The sequence below is a fragment of the Moschus berezovskii genome, chromosome 17, assembly GCF_049115385.1.
Source record: "Moschus berezovskii isolate FMDL1 chromosome 17, NW_MosBer_1.0, whole genome shotgun sequence".
In the NCBI taxonomy this organism is placed as follows: Eukaryota; Metazoa; Chordata; class Mammalia; order Artiodactyla; family Moschidae; genus Moschus; species Moschus berezovskii.
The window spans coordinates 71,386,942-71,403,558 of record NC_142476.1 but is presented as its reverse complement, the minus strand read 5'-3'; the positions used below and the strand labels follow the sequence as shown (position 1 = coordinate 71,403,558).

The 16,617-nt window shown below is 36.5% G+C and overlaps 1 protein-coding gene across 1 annotated transcript in view; it reads left to right on the top strand.

Annotated features, from left to right (window-relative positions):
* Positions 1 to 16,617, top strand: part of SPATA17 (spermatogenesis associated 17) — a 237,148-nt gene that overhangs the window by 97,064 nt on the left and 123,467 nt on the right. Inside the window, exon 6 of the mRNA XM_055419887.2 lies at positions 14,169 to 14,292. Within this exon, the coding sequence (XP_055275862.1) occupies positions 14,169 to 14,292 (124 nt within the window). The remainder of the gene's footprint in view (positions 1 to 14,168; positions 14,293 to 16,617) is intronic.

Genomic DNA, 16,617 nt, shown 5'->3' with positions numbered 1-16,617 from the left:
GAAAATATTTGTATAGACATTTGTTAAAGAATGAATAGTTACTTTAAACTAAGGCTAAGAGTGGAATATAGACACTCAACTATCTCATAATTATTAAGTCAAATTGATTTCCTTTTTGAAATATATTTTATATTAAAGATAGTAAATAAAACCACTTATTTTTATTAAAGAAATTATTTTGAGTTATTGAAAGGAGTGGTAAATTTTCCATTGTTGATAAACGCAAGCTATTTGAATCATCAAATGCGGCTCTCTCATAGATTCATTTGGTAGGTAAACTGTCAGGCAGCCTCCACAAATGGGCTGTCATGTTATTGCATTTATTTTTATTATTTGAACTCAAATGAACTACACAGTCTCACAATTTATCTCTCATGAATCTGAGCAGTTAAGTAGGTAAGACGAAAAGGTGCAGTTCCATTCGACTCTAACATATCATTGGCTGTCAGGTGAGCCTTGTTATGCTGTCCATCCTCATTTAACTATCCCACAAGATCTCTTAATGAAGTTAAGCCCCAAGTTCACTCCAATAATTCTGTGGCAAGAGTTTGTGCAATGTAACAATTCATCACTTGTCAGGAAGGCACTTTTAGTTTATACATTTAATAAGGGCATCCTCTAGCTTGGTTAATTAGAAGTGAACAGTTTGCATATTTACTAAATGCAGAGTGTCATTGCCACCACGGCCTATTGCCTACATGAATTATTTCTCTATCTGCAATAAACAGCTGGGTAATTATTACTGCCATAATCAGATAAATTCCCTCTGTAAGGCTTTTCTTACATGGCAATCCTTTGAACTCATCCAAAGCTGAACAAAATTTATGAACTCCAGCAGTGAGGCCACTTTTTCATAGTAGGGTGTCCCTGTTCCCGATTTCAAGGACATAGTGCCACACCATAGATATTGTGTAAATAAGGAGAATAAATACAATTACCAAAAGATAATGTTTCAATAAACTGTATTTAAAAATATAATATTCTGATCTTAACCAACTAACTGATAGTAGTTTGGCTTTATTGAATTGTATCTAGATGACAGGTTCTTTTAGTAAGGACTAGCTTAACATGTTCTTGCCTGGAGAATCCCAGGGACGGGGGAGCCTGGTGGGCTGTCATCTGTGGGGTCGCACAGAGTCGGACACGACTGAAGCGACTTAGCAGCAGCAGCAGCAGAAGCTTAACATGTAAAGAAAATAACATTTTACTTTTCAAGGACAAAATTAGTCTGTAATGTTAACTATGCACATGACGTTTTCTTCTGTAAAATCACTTTATATATGAAGATACAATGATTATAGCAATTAATTTGGTAGAATTTAGATGATAACATACTAGAGTGTCTAACTTAAAATACATGTGTAATCTTTCCTTTTAAAACTACTACTTATCCATAATTAGCAATTAAAAACATAATCCATATAATCACCTTAAAATGCGAAATGATATCAACTATTTGATCACAGCCTTTTTATTGTTAACAAGAAGGCATTATCTTTAACCATTTGCTATTTCAAAACATTTTTAGAGCAAAGTATATAAAAAGAAAAAAATAACTTTATTCCTGAGATAGACTTAATAAAAAGAAAAAGCTTATTGGGTATAATTTTGCTGTGTATATCTACATATACAGATATTTTTAAACATTTTTCAAATTTAACTCTTTATACAATGAATTTCAAGCAATGTATAAAAGATTTTTATGAGTAAAAAAATAAGAACAATGGTAAAGGAAAATACAGAATGACAACTCTAATGGTACGACTGATCTGAGGATAAAGTTAGTTAAGTATGTCCCATTGTCAGAATGGAGAAAATATGCTGTATATGTAAGAAACAGCTTTTCTAGAAGTTTCTGGAAATTTCATATATGAATCTTCAAGAGGAGACACTGAGTAATGTAGTGAACAGTGGCTTCTGTAAACTTTTTTTTTTTTAAACAGAAAAAAGCTCTCTGAATTTCAAGTCTGTCTTTTTGTTGTGGTGATATCTTGGGGGCGTTGGGGTAAGGGGGGAAAGAAGCCAGAATGTAGCCATAAACGGTACTCATTTGAAAGCAAGGGACTCAAATATGCTGGTTTATGGCCTTAGCTTCTTGGTTGTCCCACTTTGAGGAATGAATGGATTAGCAGTTCTTTTCTCTCATTTATCCTAGCTGATCCTTTGACAGGAGGCAGGTGCAGGACAGTTCCTTTTTTGCTTTTCATATTGCTGGCTGAGAGTAACTTTATGTAGTGAAAATCAGATTTGGGTCCTTCATATCTTGTTAATATGCTTTTTCACTCATACTTGAAGATATGTTTAAGTTATTGTGAAAGTCTATCGAGAAAATGGGTCTATTGCTAAAAGCTTATTGAAAATACCATCAAGTGGGCTATTTGGCCTTCACATTATTTGATGTCTTTGAAGCACGTGACACTGTTGATCACTTTCTTTTCTAAGCCTTCTTATAACTTGCGTTCTTTGATGCCACTCACTCCTGTCTTCATTGCTATCTTTCTGATTGTTTCATGTCTAATTTCTTTTGTATGGTTGTTGTGTTCAACTGTTTGCGACCCCGTGGACTGTAGCCCTCCAGGCTTCTCTGTTCATGGGATTTTTCAGGTAAAAATACTGAAGTGGATCACCATTTCCTTCTCCAGGGGATCTTCCCACCCTAGGGAATGAACCTGCGGCTCCTGCACTGCAGGTGAATCCTTTACCACTGAATGAGTGGCAAAGCCCTTCTTTTATGTACCCACCTTGATTTGCCTGATCTTGAATATCAGTATTCTATCTTTGATGTACTTGTCTTTTTACTCTTTATTCTCTGGACAGTCTCCTCCACTTTAGTGACTTCTGTTACCACTTGTATTCTGATGAATGCTTATAAATATGAATATTCTCCAGCCCAGAATGTTCTGATTATCATAAACATTTACTCAAATGCCTGCCAACACTGCATCCACACTTGGTGATCCACAGACATCTCAAATTAAGCATGTTTATATGTGAAGTAATAATTCCCCTTCCAAATCTCTTCTTCTTAGGGTGAATTGGACCATTTTTCATCTCAGTGCCCAAGCCAGAAATATGAGATTCATACTCAAGATGATTTTCTCCATTCTATTGATGACCAAGCTCTTTCACTTATTTTTCAAGCCCTCCGTTCTCATTCCTCATTCCCACTGCTGCCTGAATGATAGAATACAAATCTCATCAATGTAATCTGTTGTGTTACCTTCCTTTTAAGGGTTCCATAGGAAAAGGTGACTTAGAAGTCCTAGAAACATGTCAAGTATGAACACTAGGATTATATTTTAGAGTCTATTCTTAGCTTAAAAATTATGCATTGTATTCCGAAAGTTATAATACGTAAAATCTTGAATCTTTGAAAAAATTGTTAATATGTATCTTAGTTAAAATATTATTGTAGAATAGGAATTCCTAAAGAGTGTGTGTGTATAAAGAGAGAGGTATAAATAATACATGTGTATATATAGAATAGAAGTTTTGTGATAAAGTAGAAATATAGGCAGTTGGTATCATACTAGAAAAGCAGTGAATCAAAAAATCATCACTTTTTAAAAAATACTTTCTTCGTCCCTGCTTTGTAAGGTTTCTAAGCTTTTCCCCCTCTTGTTCCCCTTTTAATCTATCTATTTCCTTTCTCAGGAGTGACACTGAAGAGAGTGGAGTGAGAAATTACCCAGTTTCTTTCTATCTCCATTCTTTCTATTATTTTGTAATCTTTTCTTACCCTGCCTAATGGTACATAGGATAAGATTTTGTTTAGCATTCATATGAAAGTGATATCTAAGATCAGTTATAAATTCATTGGTCGATAAATAGTTTTCTCAAACTCATTAGATAATTTACTGAAGTTACATGTGATATACTGCTTTGAAATAGTTGTCGTCATCCGCTTTATGATAGCATCAAGATTAGTTTAGAGACATCCCTCATCTGTGTTGAGTGGATTGCATGCAAAAGTGGCTGCAATTATTTTTGCTTTAAAATGAAGTTATCACATTTCATTGAGAGACAATGTGTGATTTTGGAGTAATCACAAAGTAAATAAGATCTTGCAGGTATTCTCATATGAAGTGGGAACTTTAGCTACTCAACTCTGACCTCTACCCAAAACAAAACTTCACTAGCTTGGTCCTCATTCTCCACGGCTGACTGATTCATTGTGATGATACACTCTCAAAGGACAGAGAATATATTGTGCCTCGATCTGCCTTTTTGCAGGAAAGTCCCCATGCTGTGTCTCAAAGACACCATCTGTAAAGTCGTTTCCTTTCACAAAGAGCAGGAACCTTGTTCATGATACCTGCCCCTTTTCCAACCTCAGTGAGATGTTGTGAAGAATTAATGCCTGTGAAGCACTTGGAGCTCCTGAAAATGATGCACTAAGTCAATATACTTATTATTATGCCTATTGTTGTACTTAACTCAATGTTACTCTCAATTATTGGCCATCATATAACATAAAAATTTACTTCCTTTTATAGAAGTTATTCAGAATAGTAAAAAGAAAATAATTTTACAGTGATATATGTGCATATTTGGAAAGAATACTATACAAAAATGTCATTTCAACTAAGTCTATTCAAAAGAGCCAGAAGAAGAAAAAACTGATTTTCATGAATGATTTTTGAATGGAGTCTTACTGCTTTTTAAAATCATGCAAAGTAGGCAAATGAAATAATGGAGCAATTGGATGCTCCTTTTTTATGATCAGAGTGAAGTCATGATATTGTAATTTTATAACGTTGACCATTATCTTCTCTTTTAGTTTTTTTCATCCTCAAAATATCTAGTCTATAAGTTCAGTTCAGTTCAGTCGCTCAGTCGTGTCCGACTCTCCGCGAACCCATGAATCACAGCACGCCAGGCCCCCCTGTCCATCACCAACTCCCGGAGTTCACTCAAACTCATGTCCACAGAGTCGGTGATGCCATCCAGCCATCTCATTCTCCGTCGTCCCCTTCTCCTCCCTCCCCCAACCTTTCCCAGCATCAGAGCCAAAGGTCCGTCTAGTCAAGGCTATGGTTTTTCCCGTGGTCATGTATGGATGTGAGAGTTGGACTGTGAAGAAAGCTGATTGCCGAAGAATTGATGCTTTTGAACTGTGGTGCTGGAGAAGACTCTTGAGAGTCCTTTGTACTGCAAGGAGATTCAACCAGTCCATTCTAAAGGAGATCAATCCTGGGTGTTCATTGGAAGGACTGATGCTAAAGCTGAAACTGCAATACTTTGGCCATCTAGTCTATAGAGTACAAATTTGCTAGCATTACCCTTCAAGAGCCCATTCTCCCTTGGTCAAGAAGCCTTTCTTCTGCTCTAAAGTGCCTTATCCCACCCCCTGCTTGCTGTTGATGGCTCAAGTCTACCAAAGAAAGCTGAAGTTTCTTGCGCATAATCCAGCCTCATTTCATTACCACTCCCCTCCACCGCAGCTCATTCTTTTTAGTGAAAGCCTACTCCTTGTTCAGTTCCCAACCACAGTGCCTTTTCCAACCCCTCTAATCAGAGGCGAGCTCCCTGAACTCAAGAATCGCTTATGTATTTCTTCTTAGCCTTAGTCTATAGGCTAGGTAGTTGTCAGCTATTTTATTTGCAAGCTACTTGAAGGCAGGGACTGGACTTACTACATCTTCATTTCTTTTACTATTGTAAACATACTTATGACTGCATGAGTGAATAAGCAAATGAGTGTTAATTCTCTTCATGATACTAACTCCTAAAGTAGCTTAAACGTTTTGAAGAGAAGTTGATCTGTATTGCAAACAAAGGATTTTCAGGAGTAACTGAAAAGTGTTTTATGAGAGCACTTTTCTAAATCTTTTCAAAATGTGAAAATCTCGACTCTAGATTTCAGAGTAAGATGTAGTGTTCAGTAGGAGCCTGAGTGCTTGAGTGTCAAGGACTATGTACTGTGGAATGCTTACTTTTAAAGTGTATTTCCCCTTTTGAAATAATACCCTAATAAGATTTACAACACCTGTCCAACATTCCAGGGCCCAGGTAGCCAGGTAGATAGCATAAGTGATTTAAATGATGTGACTGCCTGAAAGTGAAGCTTTTGTTTCAAATGAAAACATATGGGGTATCTTAATGACTTTCAAGTCATCTGTTCTAAGGTTTTATCAGTCTCAAAATATTTTGGATGTCATACACCAACTTCAAGCTTGTAATTGCTTTATTTGTGGTTAGTGATTTTACTTATATTTTAGACTTAGCCTTCTCTCTTTTCTTTTATTACCTACTTATTTGGTTACATGAATATGTACAGATTGAGAGCAGACACTCTTTAGAGATACAACATAAGTACATTCAATACATTTAACTAAAATGCTTCTATGACATAACATACCACAGCAGAAACTCTGCTATTCAGCTATTTTTATTTTGAAGGCTTTATACAACAGAAGATACCACTGACTTTGTCTGCCATCAAACAGAGTAAGGATACTAGAGACTTGTTTAAATTCACTTTCTTATAATTGTTCTTTTTAAAGATGGTGCAGGTGATAGCTTTTTGTTTTTTATTTGAGAAATTATGGAATTGGGGACATCTGTGCTTTTAAAAAATCTCCATATAATTTTTAAATTCCTCTGTCAAAATTATGATTTCTGTGAAAGTACTGTGATGTATGTATCCTGTCTCCCTTGTAGTACTTCTTAGTGCTTTAGCTAATATGGCGATACTCATATTAAGATCATTAACTGAATATAATTGTATCTCTTCGTGATGTCTTCCTGAGTAGAATCGAATCATCTTACTTTCTAACAGAGCTTACATTGTCATCACTGTACACTCGTGCTTCTCAGACTTTAACAGGCAAGAGATTGACTCACAGTCCCACCCTGCAGAATTTCTGACTGAATCAGTCTGGGCTGGAGCCTGAGAGGGTGCATTGCTAGCAGTCCCCTGGTGAAGTCAATGCTGCTGTTTAGGGAATCACATCCTGAGAACCACCCACTGTCTTTGGCAAAGAGCCAGAGTCCAGGTTCTCCCCTCCCCTCCCTAAGAGAGGCTTTGTCATTGTGGTTTCTGCCTTCTTCTGATTAAACCATCAGAGGTGATGAAATGTACTAGTAGTCAGCTGAGAAATAAATAAAAAGGAGACTCACCTAATTTATACGAGATATTAGGCCATCTATTTTTGGAGGGGCACATCAATGAGTACTTCTTAACCCTAACCTTCAGACCTTAGCATGTGGTGGGGGAATACAGAAGTGAAGCATGTTTATAGGTATAATATGCTGTAGAACATAGTAGACATTGAAAAGAAAGGCAGGGGATTATGGGATCAGGAGCAGCTAGAGAGTAGTGCTTATTAAGGGAATCTTGAAGACCTTTTATAGGAAAGGGTAGATTTTGGGGGTCTTTTTGGGGGGATTGTTGTTTTTCTGGACTAGAAGAGAGGAGAAAAATTGTAAACACAAAATTTTTTAGTACATATTTTGAAATGAATAGGACAATGAAGCAGAATAGCAAAATATCTTGCTGTCTTCTGAATGGCATAGTTGGCCATCTTAATCATTTTTACTAGGGTAAAAAAAGTATTACATGAGTCTGCTGAACAAATATTGAATAATTTAATCAGTAGTATATAGAAGGGGCCAATTCCCAAATTAGAACCCATAATTAGAATTATGAGTTTGGATATTTTTCATCCTATATAAATATTATTTGGTTCTGAAAACAATTTTGAGCAGAGTGCTTTATTTTCTTCAATAGTTTATGTAAGTGTGTTCTTCTTCTTCTTTGGTTCAGACCTTAGAGAAAAATCAAGAAACACTTGAGAGGAAAAGTCATTGTGACAAGAGAAAGAGAATATGCAATGCAAGAAAACATGTATGATTACTTGACAGGAAGCTTCCATTTGGGCTCAGAATTGAGCCGGCTCATGTACTTGTTTTTGTAATCACTTCTCTCAGGTTTCAAGTCATCATTCATACGATGACAACTTCCATACTTATATGTAGACAATAGAGTAAATTCTTTACAATATTAATTATATCCAGCATAATGGCTCTACTGTCTAAGACTATCTTTGTAAAATCTATTTATTTATTCATTCAGATAGACATGGACAAAACAGACATAGTCTTTATAAAATCTGCAGTCTAGTGGGTGAGGTCCATTAAATTAGCAAATACTCTGGCTTCTCTTCAGATCAAAGATAATAAGCAAATTTATCCATGAAAACATAATTTAAAATGTTAAGTTCTACACAGGAAAAAACTAAATTATGGTATTATGCGTAAGAACACCAATGGGAGAAAATTTGACTTGCTGTAGAAGGAGTTCAAAGCAGAAAATAGACCATAAGTGAAAGTCCTGAGGTAAATTGTTGGCTAGGAAATGAAATAGGGCCGTTGGGTAAATTGTTTGCTGGGAAATAAATAAGGCCGTGGTGACTAAGGCATAGTAGCCACAGGAGAATGTGGTATGAAGTGAGATGGAGAGATAAGCAGGGCTGTTCCCAAAAGGCCTTGTGGTATTTTTGGTCTATTAGTTGTGTTGTGCTGATTAGCTCTCAAGCATATTTTCAGTTTCAGTCTTTTTTTATACACTGATACGATGTACATTGGGCTTCCCTTGTGGCTCAGCGGTAAAGAATTCACCTGCCAATGCATGAGATGCGAATTTGATCCCTGGGTCGGGAAGATCCCCTGAAGAAGGAAATGGCAACCACTCCAGTATCCTTGGCAGTGGGCAATAGTCGAAGGGTCGCCAAAAGGTCAGATACAAATTAGCGGCTAAACAACAATGATGTACATTAGCATGGGAAAGGTTGGGGGCGGGAGGAGAAGGGGACTACCGAGAATGAGATGGCTGGATGGCATCACCGACTCTGTGGACATGAGTTTGAGTGAACTCCGGGAGTTGGTGATGGACAGGGAGGCCTGGCGTGCTGTGATTCATGGGGTTGCGGAGAGTCGGACACGACTGAGTGACTGAACTGAACTGAACTGAACACACTCAAAGAGTAGCAAGTGGAAAATGTGTGTTAAGAGAGGACGTGTGTGGCTGCAAATGCAAAAGTGTGTATTCCATGGTCACTTTGTTGCTGTTCAGTTGCGAAGTTGTGTCCAAAGCTGTGACTCCGTGACTACAGCATGCCAGACTTCCCTGTCCTTCACCATCTTCTGGAGCTTGCTCAAACTCATATCCATTGAGTCGGTGATGCCATCCAACCATCTCATCCTCTGTTGCTCCTTCTCCTCCTGCCTTCAGTCTTTCCCAGCATCAGGGTCTTTTCCAACTAGTCAGCTCTTCCCATCAGGTGACCAAAGTATTGAAACGTCAGCTTCAGCATCAGTCCTTACAGTGAATATTCAGGGTTAACGCCCCAGTTATTAATGCGATCATCTGATGATGAAGAGTTGCAATTAATTTAACTTTTCCAAAACAGATCAGCTTTTCCCTTTTGTGGACTTTGGAAAACTAATATGGACTTTTTGCTACCATCAAGGTTACCATCTCAGAAAAAAAGTTTATCAATATCTAAATAAAATATTGGATTGGGCAAAATGTATGATATGTGTATAGTATTGTGCTTAAAGATGTGGATTTTGCTCAGACCTAGATTCAAATTCTGATTCTGCCCCTTTCTAGTTTGAGCATTTGGGCAGAGATCTCATCTCTGTGAATCTCCTTTGCTAATCTATAAAATGGGAGCAGTGATATCTGCCTCACAGGACTGTGGAAGGATTAAATGAGTTATGTAGATGTTTTAAAGGGCTTCCCAGGTGGCTCGGTGGTAAAGAATCCACCTGTCACTACAGAAGACGCAAGAGACACAGGTTTGATTCTTGGGTCAGGAAGATCCCCTGGAGGAGGAAATGGCAACCCACTCCAGGATGCTTTCCTGGAAAATTCCATGGACAGAGGAGCCTGGTGGTGTACAGTCCATGGGATAAAAAAATAATTGAACACAACTGAATGAGCACACAGATGTCTTAGCCAGGAAGCTCTTGGAAACAAAATGTAAGTCAAGGATTAAACTACCAATCCTTTATTTGAGTGATTCTAGTCCAGGGCAGTGAGGGTGAGGAAAAGGGAGAGTGAAGTGTCTTAGAAAGAGTATAGTGTCTCAGAAACAGACTGTGAGACAGTGATTTGGCTCATGAGTGTTGTTGGGGGGCATTTGGGGAACAACATTTTGAAGGGAGTGGAAGAGGAAAGCAGAGGGAGAAGCTGACCGGCATCAGAAGTCTCCATCAGTCTCAGGAAGTTCTGGGATTCAGATGGGCCTTGAGGGTAGTGCCAGATTGACACAGAGGCCTCTGTATTCCTTCTGTCACCAGCTATTGGGTGCAAGCTGGGGTTGAGGGTGGCAAAACCTGGGATGGGACAGCTGCTTTTCTCCGGTGGAATGTATTTAGCTCAAGCTGTCAGCCAGTAACACTCAGGGCAGCTGTATTGGGTGCTTTGGTCCTTTAGTGAGGACCAAAGGGAAGACCACAGGATGATTCCTGCAGTCCTAGACCACTGCTTCACATCACATCCCAGAGGGACTCAACCCAGCACAGCAGGTGTGCCTGCTGTTTTTAGCCACACAGGTTTTCTCCCAATTTGCAAGGAGACCTCTTAAAACAGTACATGTAAGGCAGAAAAAAGGGGGAAATTTATCTGCATGAATCTTCTCTGTCGCTCGCTTCCCACTGGTCAAGGTTTGTCCCATGCTTCCTGCCTTGTAGGAAGCCAGACTCTGTGCTCTGCCTCACGGAATTTTATCCACAAGGTGCCCACTAGTGTGGAGAGGAAGGAGGAGCTCACTGAGGAGATTTGAAAAAGCATAAAAGATTCCTATTCAGTGGAGTAGATAAAGCAAGTAGCCTAGTACCCCGATTACATGAAACATTCTCTAATGTAACACCTTACTGTGTGCTAGTCGTTACTTTGGGCACTTTAACAGAGATTAATCAATTTCATCATCACAATAGCTTGATGGAGAAGATCCTGAGACTGATAATATATTTGCATTTTACAGATGAGGATATTAAGGCTCAAAGATTAAACAGCTAGTAAGTAGCCCGGCAGAAATTTTATAACCAGGTGTCATTTCAGAGTCTGTGTTGGTTAACTGCTCTACTATATTGCCTCCAAGTGGCTATTACTATTTTTATTATTATTATCATGTTAGACTATGTAAATATTTTATGATCATTATAGATATCATTAGCAAAATGTATTCAAATATGTAAAGCTTTAGATAGTTTCAGTAATTTTTGCCTTTATTTTTACAAATATCTCAAAATGTTTGTACATATGAAAACTGGTGCAGAAAGTCTTGGGACTTATCCAAGTTTCATTAACTATACAGTAGTAAACAAGATCATATGATGAAAGAAAATATGTGTGGTTCATTCAATAAAAATATCTCCTGTATAGTATTTCTTATATTAGGATGACTGCAGTAGAATGTAAGGTTAGAGGCTCTGCAAATCTAGGCATTCTAATTCCATTTCTGCCATTAACTGATTTGTTATTCAGATTGGCTCATTTCATCTCTTTATGTGTTTCCATATTTGAGCAACAGGGCAATTAGTTATACCTATCCTGTATATATCACAGGATTATTTTTCAGATAGAAACTAGACTATATACCTGAAACGTAAAAACATATTCGTAACATAATTCATCTGAAGCTATTTGGGAAAATTTGTAATTGTTTAAGAAGCATTTTAAAAACTGCTGGATTGAAAAAATAGATGAATTTTATATTTTTGTAGGAACCCTAGTTACAGTGGTTTCCAGCTTTTAATCTTTAATGGGATCATAATCTTCTACTGCATCCTTTACACTGAGCCATATCTTCATCTCTATTGCTATAACAAAAAACCTGTATATCAAGGATAAATAATTTATTCAGCTCTTCCTACTAGTTATTTAACAAAGAATATTTAACGTGAATATAATGGAGGTGTTCGATACGACTGTACATGTTCAAGTAGAGCAATAAATCAGCGTAAGATTGATTTTTTTCAGTAATTATATGAATTTATTAAATTAATTAATTTTGTGACTTGAGATTACCCTCGATTACTTTTTCTAGGGTTTTTCAAATTTCTTGGGTTTTTTTTGTAGGGTTTTCCAGTTCCTTCTGGATTTACTCTGTGTTTATATACTGGAAACTAACATTCTCTTACAGTCCTCAGTTTTAACTCTCCTTTTCAAGCTGCTCGAGTACACGCAGATTGTTTTAATCTTATGTTTCCATATCTTAAAGATGAACTGTTTTTACTTCTTGAAATAATTTCCGCTGCTGATTTTGTATCCAAGTCCTATTTACTTCTTTGTACCTTAGCTGTTTGTGTTCAATTTTATTGGGCCTTTTTTTTTCTTCTTATGTTAGATCTCTTCATATTCATTAAATTACTTATAGAACACAAACTTCTTTATAGATATGTTTTTTAATTTTTGTGATCATTCACAATATTGCTGTGCTTATCTTTGGGGTAACATAAAATTGGATCATGCATATTTGAGTAATTATCCTAAGAGTGGCAGTTCATTGGCTATTTTAAATTCTTTTAGAGACTTATAAGAGGAATTATAGAAGAGATATTTATTTTTTACATAATATCAAAAGTAAAGATGAAAATTAATGATGTGCTCTTTTTTTATGTAACACCTGATTGTTATTTTTCCTGGTAAAAATTCTCATTTATTCATATGTAACTGCCTTGAAATGTGTACCTAAGGACAAAGAAAGGTCACCAATCCCTCTAACTCCTGGTTCTTTGTCAAAAATGGACACAGTTAATGAGGTTTGTTTGGTACAGAACAAATTCTCAGACACAGATAGAGATCCTTTCAATGGAAACAAATTTGTTTGGCTTTACCAGGTTACTTAGCGATTAATAATAGCCTTGAGATGCAGGTCAGAAAGGTCATTGTACCAGCTTGCCAGCACAATCTAAATGTGCAGCCAGCCCCGCTCTGTGGGTACAGAAGCCCCCAAAATACTATGCATAAAGTAAAACAGGCTATTTTCTGACTCCTTTTTTCATATTAATAAGCAATTTTCAAGAGAAGGGTGGCAAAATGAGGGCCATGCCACTCCAAGTAATTCATTTATTTTGCAATTTAATCTTATGTTGGAAAAAATAGCTCTGCTGCAATAGCAGGGCATGGTGATTTTTTAAACGTCAATGTGTTTCATAAGTAACCTTGTATGAAGTATTGTATTAGTAGCCTTTAACAGAAAATTGCAACAAAAATATTTCTAGTCAAATATTTTTAATTTTTGGAATTCTCCTCTACTTTCCCTGCTACCTTTAAGGCGTGTGCCTAGAAGATTTACTTAAAATTTTACTTATAGAACTAGACACTATGTTACATATTTGTTTTTAAATAAAGTAAAATTTCAAAACATTATTTTAATGTGAGTGGTTAAACTTGTTCTTTGAAAATAAAGGATTATTCTCCCATAGTTTGATATTATTATTCTATTTAGTAGGTATTTTTCATGTAGTATATTTTAAGAGCTAGTTTTGTGTTTAAATTTCTTAGATATACGTATATAAATGATGAAAAGTTTCATTATTTTAATGGGATTTGTTACACTTAGAATGCTGTGAACTTTTGTGTACACAGTTTGACTTTTATTCTAATTATTGATATAACTAAATAAAATGTCAGCCTTTCAAAGACAAGATAGTACATGTAATATTGTTGATATTATTTGAACTGTTCAAAGACTAAATTAAGTATATGTTTAAAACTCTATCATATTTTTAAAATTAGCCCATACGTATGTAAAATAAACAACTAGAGCTTTGTAAATACCAAATTTAAAGGAAATCAGTAGTTTAGATGTTTTCTTAGGATATTTAAGTCTAAAATGGTTAATCTTCAGCCAAGGAAAATGATAGCACAGTAATTAACTTACTTTGCATTTAATATCATCCCTTAGCTACTGAACTGATTGTAATATGTAGATATTTTATTTTCAAAATTTCACCACTGAAAGATCACTTAAATGCTTTTCAAGGATTGCAAAGATTCACCTAGAATGTGCTGGTAAGATCGATTACTCCACTGATTTTGATGAATGTGGAGGAAGGTTGCCCCTCAAAAACTGACTTGATTCTCATCAGTGAAAGAATGAAAAGGTTAGAGTATCTTTCGTATCACAAATAACCACAAACTCTTGCTGCAGGGAGGCCCTGGAGGAGTTTGCAGAGATGAAAGAAAGGGAAGAGAAGAAGGCAGACCTCGAAAGGAAGGAGAAAGAAAGAGATTACCAGGCTCGAAAGATGCATTACCTCCTCAGCACAAAGCAGGTTGGTCTACCTGTCCCTGACAGCTCACGGAAGCCACTGGGGCCCCCAGCCTGACAGAGATAAACTAGCAGGCTGAATGCGACATGACTTGTTGAAAAGATACCTCAAAGACACTACTTCGAGTTCAATTCTGTGCTGCTCTATATAGGTGCATGCAGGCACCCCGGCTGCCCTGTGACAGCAGTTTCGTGGAGGCAGCTGGGCCAGGCTGGTAGAAAGGTCCAAGTCCACCACCAAAGGCATAACATCCGTTTCCAAACCCAGGCTGAGTGGCTTGTGGTTGTGTTGTGAATTGATCAAGAACTAAGAAGTTATTAAGTTGAGGTCGCTCTCATGTTGTCTCTGTGAACTGAGCGATTGTTGAGATTAAAACCATCCTTTCTAAATTCTGAGGCAAGTTTTCAGGTATAGCTTTTAACCAAACTGCATAAGCAGTTGCATCTTCGTATAGAGATGTACATGTGGAATTTGGAATATTAAAATGTTTCTTTTCTGATACTGGGTAGGTTTCAGTGCCTCAGATCTCATGGTTACTAAGAAAATATACACTGCATGTAGAATATTTTGCTCACAAAGAATAAGATTTTTTTTTTTTTTTAAAAAAGCATGAATTTAGGGATTGAAAAGTGTTTTGTTACTTGAGCTTGAAGCTGTGCTCATTCAGTCATGTCTGACTCTTTTGCAACCCCATGGATTGTAACCTACCAGGTTCCTCTATCCATGGGATTTTTCAGGCAAGAATAATGGAGTGGGTTGCCATTTCCTTCTGGGCATCTTCCTGATAGGGATCGAATCCGAGTCTCCTGCATCTCCGGCACTGTAGGTGGATTCTTTACTGCTGAGCCATAGGGGAAGCCCAATGGGAGCTTGAGGCTGGAAACTAGCAATTTCTTGGGTTGTATTCTTTCTCCTAGACTTCAAGCCCAATTTTAGGGTTCTTGCTGAGTTGCATATGCAGATCTCTTCAGACACGGAAAGCCAGTCCAATCCCAGTGGGAGAGAGTGAATCTAAGACTGAATGTCTTCCTTAGAGGTATCTAAAGTCAAAAGCATAGTAAATACTGGGCTGGCTGTGTGCATTTGGAACACAGGTCTCTTGTACCTCTGGCTTCTATTTGGTAGTCTATATAACAATACTTTCAGTAATGATTACTATCTTAATATTTACTTTAATTTGGAGAACTGAATTGTCTTCATTTAACAGGCAAGGAAACTGAAATTCAGATAATTATGTGATTGGCCATAGACACAAAATTAGTAGTAATAGCTCTGGTGTTCAAACTGAGGTCTTTCCACCCTAAATGCCTAATTTAAAGATATTTTTAAGTATCTTTATTTTAAAGATATACTAATTTAAGGGTAATAATTTAAAGATATACTAATTTAAAGATAATTTGAAAACTAAAAAGTAAAAGTATTTTCAATTTTTATTATAAAATCCATAGCAATGTAAACATTTTAGTTGTGTGATTAGTGGGCTACATTTTAAAGATACACAGTTTCAAATCTTTTTAGCAAACTTTTTTTTCAAATGTTAATTATTAATGATAATTTCAATTTTGTTGAGACTAAGGGCAGCTGTAAGTATATCCTGTAATTCTTTAAACCTAGTACTCATTCTTGGTGACAGTTTTTTTCTTTTGAAAAATTTGAACTCCCTTTATACTTATAAACTTTCTTAATCTGAGTTCTGTGTGGTTTATACTTATGACTAGTCATGTGATGGAGAGAGCAATTTTAAAAATGATGAAGTGGGGTTTAATTGAAGCATCTGTTAATTCTGTTTTATCCAGAGTTGTTTAGTCATTGGGTATATAATGTAATAAATTAGAAAGACCTTAAAGCCTTAGCTGTTTTACTAATAAAAATAAGGCAATAGCATATATCCATAGAGTGCTTACCATGTGTCAGAGAATATGGTAAGGTATTTTATACACATTATTTTTAAAAGTGTTTTGGTTTCTTTTCAGTTTTAAATTAAGTGCCTGGTTTAACAAATCATTTCACAAACTCGACCAGGTAACTTGACTCATGGACCTTTATGAATTTTCAAACAAATTACTATTGTGTTTGTGTTAACAATACAAGCCAACAATGCTGTATCCCATTTTTCTCCTTGTTTATCCCATGCTGACTGCTAGTAATATCTGTGTATATAAACTTCAGTTTAGTGATCACTTGTCCCCAGAACTTCCTGGCATCCAATGAAATGATTCTTACCCTAAGTGAGAGCTTGGCTGCCAGCTCAGCTTTGTCTAATATAAATGCCCACACTCTTTCTACTGTACCATAGCCTCAAAGAACAATCACTGGGAGATTACCTAG